This window comes from Chiloscyllium punctatum, chromosome 10 (assembly GCF_047496795.1).
Source record: "Chiloscyllium punctatum isolate Juve2018m chromosome 10, sChiPun1.3, whole genome shotgun sequence".
In the NCBI taxonomy this organism is placed as follows: Eukaryota; Metazoa; Chordata; class Chondrichthyes; order Orectolobiformes; family Hemiscylliidae; genus Chiloscyllium; species Chiloscyllium punctatum.
The window spans coordinates 58,581,867-58,594,820 of NC_092748.1; the positions used below are offsets into that span (position 1 = coordinate 58,581,867).

A 12,954-nucleotide genomic window follows, 5' to 3' on the forward strand; every position below is an offset into this window, starting at 1 on the left:
TCAACTGAAGCATATCCAGTTCAGACAATTTAACTTTAGGAAGAATGTGAAAGCGTCATAAAGGGTTAAAAAAAAAGGTTTATAGAAATGGTTCCAGGTAGGACAACCTTCACTTACATTGATAGGTTGGAGACAGTGATGCTGTTCTCTTGAGGGAAGAGAGATTTAAGTGTAAATTTGATATTGGAGTGTCTAAAGTCTTGAGGGATCTAAACAAACAAAGAGAAATTCTTCCTAATGGACTAAGGGTTGAGACCAATAGATTTAAAGTGAGTAGAAAAAGCCAGCCTGAAGAGACCCCTCTTTTATGCAGCAAGTTGTTAGGATCTGGAATACGCTGCCTGAAAATGTGGTGCAGGGAAATCCAATCATGACAAGGCTCCAGGAAAAGGCGCGGGTGTGGAAAGAGCTGAGTTCCAAAGATATTACATACAATCCCTACAGTGTTGAAGCAGGTCATTCCACCCATCAAGTTCACACCCACCCTCCGAAGAGCATCCCACTGTCCCCATAGCCCTGCATTTCCCATCTAGCCTGCACACCTCGAGACACTATGAGCAATTTAGCATGGCCAACTCAACTAACCTGTACATCTTTGCACTGTGGGAGGAAACTGGAGCACTAAGGATGAAATCCACACAGACAATGTGCAAACTCTACATAGAGAGTTGCCCAGGGGTGGAATTGGTACTGTGAGGTAGTAGTGCTAACCACTGAGCCATCGTGCTACTCTTATAACATGCTGACTAGCCTTCTCCTGTGCTGTAATCATCATTCTATGATTCATATTATTTCCAAAGCATAGATTTTTATGTGAGAGCCAATCTTCTTTAAATCCATTTTTAAAATTTTAATACACTTTTATTATTTTTAATGTACAAATATTCCTTTTGGAACTCATAGATGTTAATATTTCATGGCAGTATATTTTTATTGCTTCTAAGCCATTTTAATACACTATCCCAGAGAAGAAGTGAGCTTTCTGCTCTCTCAAGAATCGGGGGAAATCAGATATTTGAAGCAGAACTTGAATTCAATATCACTGTCGACCTCAATCTGGAACTCAATCCAGATTACTGATGGTGAGATTATCACTGAGGCTCTAATGTTAGCACCTGCACAGCCAAGAGAATGGTGATCAATAGAAAACATATTAATTTTGATCTCAAGATTGAAGGCATTCTTAAAATTTTTGCTTTGACCCAAGGGTTGACCTCAGGTTTGTCCCCAGCAGAATCACCGTAAGCCACACCAGCTGCTCTCGAGAGGATTGGGGAGGTCACGACTGAAAGGCAATCGTAAATGCAATGTGACAGACTGAACCTATAAATTATCTGGCCCCAGGGATTGTGAAATATGTGTCTCACTCAGGGCTAGGATCAGTAAGGTTTATAGTTCACTGCACTTGTGCTGGTGGCCAGGCCCCCAAGACTTTGTGTTCTAGTACAATTCTGAAAGAGATTGTTCTCCTGCTTATTAATATTGAGTTATAATATTCAGTGTGTGCTTCAGCTATTTTTAAAGTCCAGCACTGCTTTTGATTTTCTTTACAGAAGAAAAGCAGGTCACTATTTACTTAATTCAGAGAGAATGTAAATTCATTGAATTCTGAGTGATGTCAAAATTTGTTGAGCTTGCCAAGTTTCTAGTTAAACTTGGCCTTGAGCCTATTAGTCTAATTGGGAGTGCAATTATTCCACATGATGTAAAATAAATCCATCAGTGTGCTGTGGCTGAGCTAATATTAGGTCAGCTCATGTGAACATTATTGTTCCTTTTGACGTAATTTACTGTGGAACCCAAATGCACCAGGTTTGTGCCCATTGATAAATGGGAAGGAAATTACATTCCAAAAGGACACATTCTTCTTTGCTCTTGTCCCTGTATGTCACACGTACAGATTTGAACAGTTCCCAGTTGTGCTCCTTGGCATCATCACAAATTCATCAAAAGTGATTGCAAGTTTTAGTGAGATTGTTCAGTGAGTTTTGGATGTTGACCAATGGCTGTAGGCCTCATTGTGGACTTTAAGTGGGCTTGAAATTGGAAAGGCAATCATTGTCACACAAGTTAATTGTTATAGTTACGGGTCCATTAAAAAGATAATGCTCAAGTTGTTGGCTAATGCTTGCAACCTGATCTAAACATTAAGCTTCCAACTCTTGGAGTAGAGGTACAAGGTTTCTATGGTGTTAGCACCTCAGTTCTACTACACCAGACAAGGATGTCCAACATGATTTATATAAGTTATCCATTCCCTTGGATTATGGACAGGGTTATACCTGATCCTAATATAATACACTGAGAAGCTCTCTTTCCCACAGTTCCTCGGGCTGCATTGACTTCCCAGCCCTGTAGCTGATGACATTTGTAGCATTTAAATCTATGGCAGCTTCTGATTTCCATCCTTGCCCCAGTCCCAGTCACGAGCAATTGAGATCAACGTAAGCTCACATCAGGAAATCCAACTCCTTGTTTTGGAAAATCAAGTGAATTGGGTTTGGAATTGAATTTAGTGCATATATATCTTGCTTCACGTTTTGTGCTCAGTTTATTTGAAAGAGACATGTATATTCATACTAACTGATTTCTACAGGGTGATCAAGGTTTGCCAGGAGAAGTTGGAGCTCCAGGAGAAAGAGGAACTGGAGAACCAGGACCAAAAGTATGTAACAAATAATAATGGAGACATCAGTGGGTAGTAGATGTTTTAATAATGGAGTATGCATAATACCTGTAAGAAATATGGGGGTTGAATCATATAGGAGCAGGAATAGGTCTTTCAGCCAGTGGAGCATGCTCCACCAATCAACCTGATCATGGCTGACCATCAATTTTTCCTACACTATTCATATCCCTTTGCATCATTGGTATTTAGAAATCTGTCAATCTCTATTTAAAATGTACTCAATGACTGAGCTCTGATGTAGAGAATTCTAAAGATTCATAGCTTTGAATTTAAAAATAATTCTCCTTATCTCAGTATAAAAGGCTTTTCCTTTATTATCAGTTTGTGCCACTGGTTGTCAGTTCCCAAACCAGGATGAACATCTTACCTCTCTGTGCCCTCTCTATACCTTTTAAGTATTTTGATGGTTTCAATTATGCTCCCCATATGGTAGTCATATCCTTCCTAATGGAAGGGGACCAAAACAGTGTTCTCGATGTGGTCACCAAGAATAAAATTGAAGCAAGGCTTCACTCCTCCTATACTGAAATCCTCTTGCAAATAAAGGCTAACATTCTATTAGCTTTCCTGACTGTTACCCTCGATGACTCATTGACGAGGACACCCACGTCCTCTTGTATATTTACGCATTCTAGTTTCTTCACATTTAATAAATTTCTGTATATCTGTTTCTCCTAACAAAGTAATAACCTCAGATTTTTCCATATTATGTTTAATATGCCATAGTTTGGGCCACTCACCAAGTCTCCAAATTTCCTTGAATCACCCTGTCTTTTCCACCCTGCCTTGTGTATACCATGAATTTGAAATATTACATTTGGTATCTATATCCAAATCATTGATATACATTGTGGAAAGTTGTGGTCCCCTATTAATCACAGTCCGCCAGCATGAGAATGATATGTTGTATTCCCACCCTCTGTTTTCTGCCCGTTAGCCAATTCTTAATCTATGCCAATATTTTAGGGTTAACCTTAACCGTATCCCATGTGCTTTAATTTTGCTAATTTTGAGGATTCGATCAAAAGCCTTCTGAGAAGCCAAATAAACCATGTTCATTGGCTTCTCTTCATCAATTACAGTGGTAACATTTTCAAAGACTGCAACAAGTTGATCAAATTCTGTTTCCCATTTATAAATCTATGCTAATTCTCTCTATTAATATCATTATTATCCAAGTGTTCATTTATCATGCCTTGTAATAGATACTAGCATTTGCCCTACCACTGATATAAAGCTAATAAGTCTGCAGTTTCCCAACTTCTCTCTTGCTCTCTTCTTAAACAGCAGGACAGCATTTGCTCAAAATCTGCAGGAACCATTGCAGAATCTATAGAATTTTAGAAGATGGTCACCAGTGCATACATTTCTTCATAGCTTTCACCAGTCAGGGATGCAGAATATGGCATGCAGTCAGAGTCTTATCAACCTTCAGTTGCATTAATTTCTCCAGTACAACCTTTTTATTAATACTGATTTCCTTCAATTCCTCATTTTTGCTAGTCCCTTAGATCTCTACTTTTGGATGATTCTCAGTCATGACAGACACAAGGGACTGAATGTAATGCTTTTTCTTGCCTAAATGCCAGTTGCATTGAGTTTTCTTTTGGAGGAATTCTTGCCGTATGACTCAGTGAGATTTCTCAGCATCTCTTTCCAAACATGCCTCACTAACTATTTACCCTACTCCTAAGGCATCCCTTGCACTCAATTCTGTCCCCATCTCACCATACACCATTCTCAGAACAACTGACTACTCAGTGGATATCTGCTGAAAGACAACATTTTTCAGTGCCGTCTTTGAGAGGGCACTGTGCACCTGGACTAGCATTGGCCATCTGTCATTGCCTCTCAATGGCACAGCAGCCATAAAGCCACACTGTCCATGCCACATGCTTGAGGATAGTACTCCACACCATAGAACTCCATTCTTAACCCTAGTCACTGTCTAAACACACAACAGCACACAGTTTATCTGTCCTTATGCACAATCTATCTGAAGATCTTCTGAGTCTCTGCTACTCTTTCCTCAACACCGAGTGGTTACCTGCATGTAGTTGTTGTCCAGTATGAGAACATCAAATGCAAGAAATAAACAGACCAAGTCTAAACATGAAATTTTATTGACGACCAGCAAAAGAGAACACAAAGGAAATGAATACAGACTCCAATTTTCTCCAGAATGTGAACCAAATGCTGGCATCTTGACTTTGACAGTCCAGCAGTGTCCTCTGCACTTAGCTTCCACTGGACCCAGATGTCAGTCAAGCCCTGTCAGGGTCCATAGAGCCCAATTTAGCTGAGCTCTGTCATCCACAAGGAGACCTTCCTTCACTTCAGTCTCCTAGTCCTTATCCTCATTCAGAAGATTACTCCCATTCTGTCAACTTCTCAGCATTGATCGTATCGCTTACCTTCCTGCTCCAGTTGCACGGAATCCAGCACACCAGGATGGTGCAACACACTGTGACCTATGCTGGAGGTCCTCCTTAGATCACTCTGAAAGCTGAGAAACCAGACCTTCAGAAGCCCTATCATCTACCCAACCTTGGCCCTGGTTGCAGCTTGTGCACAAACATCGTGAAGGTACACCTCAACTGACTGACTGTGACACTGTGCTCCAATCCCCTTGCTGTCTCAGATCCACCTCAACCATTCCATCTTCCATTACATCCATTAGATTGATGGACATTCTAATAGGAGATATGATCCAGCAGTGTTCCCTTCATCCCATTATGCCTTTGGAAGCTTCACATTGCTTTTGACAAGCAATTGCCTCCTTTGAAGTTCTTGCTCCAAAATCCTGCATCACTGAGATGGCAATCTTAGATTTGCAAGAATCAATAACATCAATGCAATCTGCCTATGGCCAATATTCGACACATTAGCACATCCAGTCTGAGTGAATTGCAGCATCTGCGAGGAAATGTTTACAAATGAAATGTAGCTGGAGTTTGTAAACGCATGCTTCCTGTATTTCCCCCTTCAATGTCCTAATGTCCAGTAGATTTGGATCGTGTGGGTTTTTTCCTATCAAACTAACACTGACTCCACCTAGTGGAGCATGGCAAATGATAGCAGGGAATGAAGCTCTCATGGACTCTCAGTACTGGACTATGCCTGGTCAACAGGTGCTTCCGCAGAACCTCCACATCCCTATTTACCTCACACTCCACTGCCAGCCCATCTCCACTCATTTCCCCCAATGTGGAGATCCACCACATTGAGCTTTGCCTCTATCTGTCCACCCTGCTCTTTCACATTCCCTCTGAAGGGCAAAATAGTGGTCACTGTCAACAACCCCAACTCCTGTAGCCTATCATGCCCTCCACTGCTGTTTGCATAACCCCCATAAACTTTGAAGAACACCCTCATCACTGTCCTTGTTCTCACCTCCACAGGTATCTCTGCTCTTGCTCTAACTCTGATTTCCCTATGCATTTTGGCAATGTAGCCTTTAGTGGCCCTACGGGCCTCCCTTGCACCCTCCTTAACCATTGGCGGATGTAATCCAAAGACTCTATTCGCCACAGACATCTGACTGACAAACAGCCCCTGGGTGTGGCTGACCAGACCCTGACCCTGGTCTTTGCAGCTTCCTGACTGATGATAAGCAATTCCCATGACTGCTGCCGCTGGCCCTACAGGAGTGACTGCTACCCATACTCCGGATGCAATTGGACATATTCCCTGATGTGAGAGCCCCAAGCTGATGACTGACTGACTGACTGACTGACTGACTGTGGCCTGTACTGTGCATGGACTGTGCTCTTGACTGACAGCAGTCACTCCTTGACTGGACCAAGGACTACCCCCCCCCCCCCCCCCCCCCCCCATCCAGTTTCTAACGTGGCCCTTGGGTTGAATACACGTGCAGGATATGTGCTGTGTAGGCAGCTGGCAAATGCTGCAATAAACACAATATTAAATGGATGTCTGTGTGCTGTTCACCAAGATTATTGACAAGATGGAGAAGAGTTGCAAGGGTAAAGTTGAGGCCAGGTTGAAGGGACCAGCAGAAGGCCAATTAAAAGGCAGGATGGTGACTGGCAACCACAACGTGCCAACTTCACCTTTTAACTACTCGTACAGAAGCATTAAAACCAGCCCATGAACTATGTTTACACATTGTTCCATCTACTGACCATTTACAGGAACTGCACCTCTGATTTTTCTGTGAATCCTAATTGAGAACAACAAATATTTCTGCATCACACTTCTTCACATTTAAAATATGTTTTTGTTATATCTTTTGTAAATAATTTTGAAAATAATGCAAAAAATGAATTCTAATAGTCTGGTTACAAGGGCTAGCATTAATTCACTGAAAACTGAAAGACTTTTAGGCATTTCAATAAGTGTATATTTGCATTAAAAATGACTGCCTGTAAATTTGTCAGATCCACAATATAATAGACAAAGGAGACTGCCAAAGTTGATGTTGGAGAATGCTGAGGCATGCGGTAGAATCCTGTCCAAGTGTATCCCTGCTCGGATGAAATTTCACATTAGCCCTGGAGTGCTGAACCTCCCTCAGGAACCTTCACCCTACAACGTGATCTGTCTTTTGGGAATACCCTCTGTGACCTTTGGCTTCATAAAGAGGCGTTTTCTGTACAGGTGCTGCTGCACATCATCTACCTCTACTCTTTTATCCACCGCCCTGACACACCTTGGCATATTTATTTGCTGCCAGGCAGTGGGAATCCCCAGCGGAGGGCTGTCCTGTTTTCCACCAGGATCTAGGTGGAGGGTATTGCATACAACAGTCCCATATAACCATGGTTGTGGTGGTTTATGTACTCCCAGCTCAACTGTTTATTTTGCACTATTGTGGAGTCTGTGGATCATGAATATGTTGGACCCCCTTAGTTATTTGAAAAATGTTTTGTTGTGTTTTTGGTTACAATTCAGCCGTACGTTGCTGGGCTTGACCAGGCTGGCCAAAACCAAGTCCAGTCAGCAGACTGTGGAGGGAGATATCTCCGATGACTCCCTGTCCCACTTCTGTGGTTATATTCATGCCTGGGTGTCCTTGGAGAGGGAGCACATGCCGTCCATCAATGCTGTTGATTCTTTGAGAGAGGTGGGCATCGCAGAATGTACAGTGCTTTATCTCTCCCTCAAACTCCATTTTGATTGAGCCCCTTCCATCTCTTCCTGCCCCTCCCTCACATTTGATGGTTCGTGTTGCCCATTACTAGTTTTGTACATCAATATCCAATCAAATACACCAGTGATTTACTGGTGGTAAGTTAATAGTTAAATACAAAAGAAAAGTCACAGTGATTTGGTGGTGGAGGGAAAAAAAACTTTGCTTCTGTGTGCAAGAACTTCCAGAAATAAAAAGGAAAAAAAAGTTAAGTTCTTCTTTCTGATAAATATTGCACAGTTTAAGAATTTGCTCTTTTCCTCTCTCATAGAGGGTGAAATTTAATTGTGTATGCTTGAACTGGAATGATGGCTGGAAGCAGGAAAATTGGGTGGGGGAATGCATTTCAGATTTCTAGCATCACAAAAACTATCCCCGATTAAATTGAGGGTGGGACAGCCTGAAGCTGAAACCTGCCTGTTGCTGGTGAGATGTCAATTAGGGTAATTACTAAGCCACTTGTTCCTGAAGCTGCAATTTAGTGGTGACCAATAATCAACTTAGAGCCACATGCCTCTCCCTTGCCTCATAAAAGTCACCCAGCAAACCCTATTGTGATTGTAAGTGGCCTCCCAGGGTCCCTCATTGAAAGATCCAGCCTTGGGAAAGTGAGGGGTAGTTCCTCTCAAAGTCCTTTCTGATCCCCTGCTCCACTTTCTTTTGCAAAAACCCTCCTGCCGTCAACTCATCTTCGCCTTGGTGTCTCTCATATACTCAGGGAAGGCCCAGGGTCAATTACCTGCAGTTGCCACCATACCCAATGATGCTGTTAACAGTGAAGAGCTAATAGGCTCTCATTGACCAAATGCTCTGCACAGATAGGATTTCATCCTTAGGTCCTCAATCCTTGAGTAAAGTTTAGAAAAAAAAAGGTGACATCTTGTCTCAGACAATGCATTTAAGGTATGAGGTTAGAGTCTACCTGTATCCCAACCATGAGTCAGTCTGGTTTTCTTCCGAAGTAGGAATTTATAAAAATGTCACATGGACTGACTGCCTACAGATTGTGTGCTTTTTGAACAAAATACAATGTATCTGCAAATGCAAAGTCACCCCATAGACTTGTGTGTGCATGTGTATGCATGCTTGATAGAATATGTACGCGAGTGTGATGGAGTATATGCCTCTGGGAAGGTGTGAGTATTTGTGTGTGTGTGTGTGTGTGTGTGCATGTGCTTATGTGTGACAGAGAACGTGTGTATGAGAGAGGGTGTGTGTGAGTGTGAAAGAGTGAGTGTGTGACTGTAGAGTGTAGTGGGGGCCACCTGTAGCGTGACATCGGTTGCCAGTTCCGATGTGCTACAGCAAGGGACTATAATGACCTCCTCAGGAGGCAGACATGGGATATGACCAATAGGGTATCCTTCAGCATCCAGTACTTCCCAGGAATTGAGAGACGACACCATGTTCTTCGCAGCCTGTAACACATTATCAATGAGAATAAGCACCTTGCTAAGATCTTCGCTATGCCTCCATTTCTTGCCTTTAAACAACTGCCAAACCTTAAACAGACCATTTTTCGGAGCAGACTACCCAGCCGTCAAGACAACATTGACCATGACACTGTACAACCCTGTCATGGTAATCACTGCAAGTCGTGTCAGTGTATCAACGTGGATACTACCATCACACGTGGGAACACTAACCACCACGTGTGTGGCAGGTACTCATGTGACTCGGCCAATGTTGTCTATCTCATACACTGCAAGCAACGATGCCCCGAGGCACGGTACTTTGGCGAGACCAGGCAGATGCTATGACAATGGATGAATGGACACCGCGCAACAATTGCCAGACAGGAATGTTCCCTCCCAGTCAGGAAACACTTCAGCGGTCTAGACATTCAGCCTCTGATCTTCGGGTGACCATCCTCCAAGGTGGACTTTAGGGCACACAACAACACAGAGTTGCTGAGCAGAGGCTGATAGCCAAGTTCAGTACACATGAGGATGGCCTTAACTGGGATCTTGTGTTCATGTCATACTGCAGGTGACCCCACTACATATACATTTGCGTGCATACACATGATCACACTCACACAGAGCCTCTCTCATACACATGCTCTGTCTCACACAAATTCACACTCACACCTTTTCACAGGCATATACTCTGTCACACTCACATGCACACTCTATCAAAGACACAGATTCTCTCTGTCTGTCTCTCTGTCTCTCCCACATACATGTCAGTCCACGGGGTGAATTTGTATTTGCAGATAAATTTGATTTTGTTCATAAAGCACACATTCTGTAGGCAGTCAGTCCATGTGACATTTTATAAATTCTTTCTTTGGAAATAGAACCAGTCTGACTCATGGTTGGGATTCAGACTCTAACCTCACACTTTTAATGCATTGTCTGAGCTGAGATATCACTTTTTTTTATGATGATAAAACTTTAAGTTGTCTTGGGACTGTGACTTGAAAGAAGTTCTGGGATTTACATATTAATCGAAACCTGCAACCCAGTCTAAGTGATTAAAGACTGAACAGCAGTCTAGCTTTATTCAATACATTGCATCAGTTGTATGACACTTTGATTTTTTACTAAACATTCTGTATCCTATGATCCTGCCCCACTAGTTACCTGATGAAGAAGCAGTGCTCCAAAAGCTTGTACCTTCAAATAAACCTTAGTCTATAGCCTGATGTTGTGTGGTTTTTAACGTTGTCCACCCCAGTCCAACACCAGCACCTCCACATAAATCCTGTGGTAGGATTAAGTGTGACCTGTTAACTACCTGATAGACACTTTATTGGAGTGGGCTTCCCTCAGAAAGCTGATGGAAGTTCCCCAATGATCTAATCTATGGCCAAGACTGCCATTAGGCTGATTAAATCCTACCTCATGGTTTTATTACCTTTTGCTTTTCTTCGAAGTTTCATTCGTTTTACTTCCAGTTTCCTTTAGTGTAGCAATTTAATTCTTATTTTCAGTAAGTGGGTAAATTTTTGAATTTTTGTAGATTATTACAGGCTATCTTGTTTCATCAAGGGAGAACATCCATGAACTTCAAAACAATATTTGGACATCCTGGACTTTTCCCCCTCTTTTACCAAGGGTCCCGACCATGAATTTTTCTTGATGGCCTCCAGTCCCTCCCAGGCTGGTTTATCACGAAGCTGCCAGGACAGGACCTTGGTTGTCTTTTGCCTAGCAATTCTTATGTTCCATACTCCACTTGCCATTTTCACGTAGAACCATTCATTCTCTTAAAACCGAAAGAACTGCAGATGCTATAAATCAGAAACACAAATGGAAATTGCTGGAAAATCTATGGAGAGCAAACAGAGTCCAGGAATGAAAAGCTTAGCATAGGAGAAACATTTGAGGACTCTGGATTTATACTAGACAGAGTTTAGAAGGATGAGAGGGATCTAATTGAAGCATACAGAATACTGAATGGCCTGAACAGAGTAGATGTTAGGAAGATGTTTCCATTGTTTGGAGAGACTAAGACCCAAGAGCATAGCCTTAGAATAAAGGAAGACCTCTTTGAATGGACATAAGGAGAAACTTCTTCAGCCAGAGAGTGGTGAATGAAGGGAATTCATTGCCAGGTCATTGAGTATATGTAAGACTGAGATAGGTAGCTTCTTGAGTATCAAGGGGGTCAAGGGTTACAGGGAGAAAGTGAGAGAATGGGGTTGAGAAACTTATCAGCCATGAATTGTATGGCAGAGCAGACTCCATGGGCTGAGTGTGGTGCTGAAAAAGCACAGCTGGTCAGGCAGCATCCAAGGACCAGGAGAATAGACGTTTCGGGCATAAGCCTGATGAAGAGCTTATGCCCAAAATGTCGATTCTCCTGCTCCTCAGATGCTGCCTGGTGCTTTTCCAGCACCACACTCTCGACTCTGAGCTCCAGCATCTGCAGTCCTCACTTTCTCCTCCATGTGCTGAATGGCCTAATTTCTACTCCTGTGTCTTATGGTCTCAACATTTCGGGTACAATGACCCTTCCTCTGTTCTAAGGGAGCGTTACATCATCCAAAATGTTAACTCTGATTTTGCTCCACAGATGCTTCCATGTATGTTAAGCTCTTATTAGATTAGATTCCCTACAGTATGGAAACAGGCCCTTCAGCCCAACCAGTCCACACTGACCCTCCGAAGAGTAACCCACCCAGACCCATTTCCGTCTGACTAATGCACCTAACACTATGGGCAATTTAGCATAGCCAATTCACCTGGCCTGCACATCTTTGGACTGTGGGAGCAAACTGGAGCACCCGGAGGAAACCCACGCAGACACACAGAGATTGTGCGAACTCCACATAGACAGTCGCCCAAGGCTGGAATCGAACCTGGGTCCCTGGCGCTGTGAGGCGGCAGTGCTAACCACTGAGCCACCATGCCGCTCTTCGAACAATTTTTGTGTACAGTTCACTCTCCCCTGGAAAAGTACCTATTACAAACACAGCAATATGGCCTTCAATATTCAAATGTGGTGCTGATTCTACCAATCTTCGGTGCTAAGAGAGTTATCCAGAGCTGCCATAAGTTATAACAATTGGCTGACCTCATTTCCACTGCAGTAGATGATCTTTGCATTGAAGCATATAAGTGAAATGACAGAATCATCACTCGGCATATTCTGATGTTCCTCCAGTGAGGTTTTGATCTTTGTGTTTGTTAGGGTGAACCTGGCTCCTCCGGATTGGCAGGCCTCCCTGGTCTTCCAGGAGAAGATGGTGCGCCAGGGCAAAAGGTAATTCTAGGATTACACTTATTTCGCTAATGATAGCTTCAGATGCTCCGTAAAATGGTATTCATGGTAGTTATGGCAGTGAAAGAAAAATAAAAATGGCAACTGACTGTAGAACATGTAAGTTTAAATCATAGTATGAAAACCAATACAAATCAGAATGAGCTAATACTTGCAATCTTTCCTTACCTTCCACAATTCCCAGTCACAAGAAGAGCGTTATTGTGTGACAAAATGTGGGTGACCAACTCTCCTGTATTTAATGGGGCCATTTTTTTCACCTTTCAAGCTGCATCCTGTTCTTTGGCTATTTCCCAGTATTTATTGGGCAGTGACTGGAAGACTGCTGGGCATCTCCTCTGTTAATAACGAGTTAATAATTTGACATTTGATTAAGTAGAACCAT

The 12,954-nt window shown here is 42.6% G+C and overlaps 1 protein-coding gene across 3 annotated transcripts in view; it reads left to right on the top strand.

Moving 5' to 3' along the window:
• Window positions 1-12,954, top strand: part of col28a2a (collagen, type XXVIII, alpha 2a) — a 113,386-nt gene that overhangs the window by 61,446 nt on the left and 38,986 nt on the right. For all 3 annotated transcript variants that reach the window (XM_072579257.1, XM_072579255.1, XM_072579256.1), the window contains 2 exons: window positions 2,597-2,665; window positions 12,480-12,551. In XM_072579257.1, the coding sequence (XP_072435358.1) occupies window positions 2,597-2,665; window positions 12,480-12,551 (141 nt within the window). The remainder of the gene's footprint in view (window positions 1-2,596; window positions 2,666-12,479; window positions 12,552-12,954) is intronic.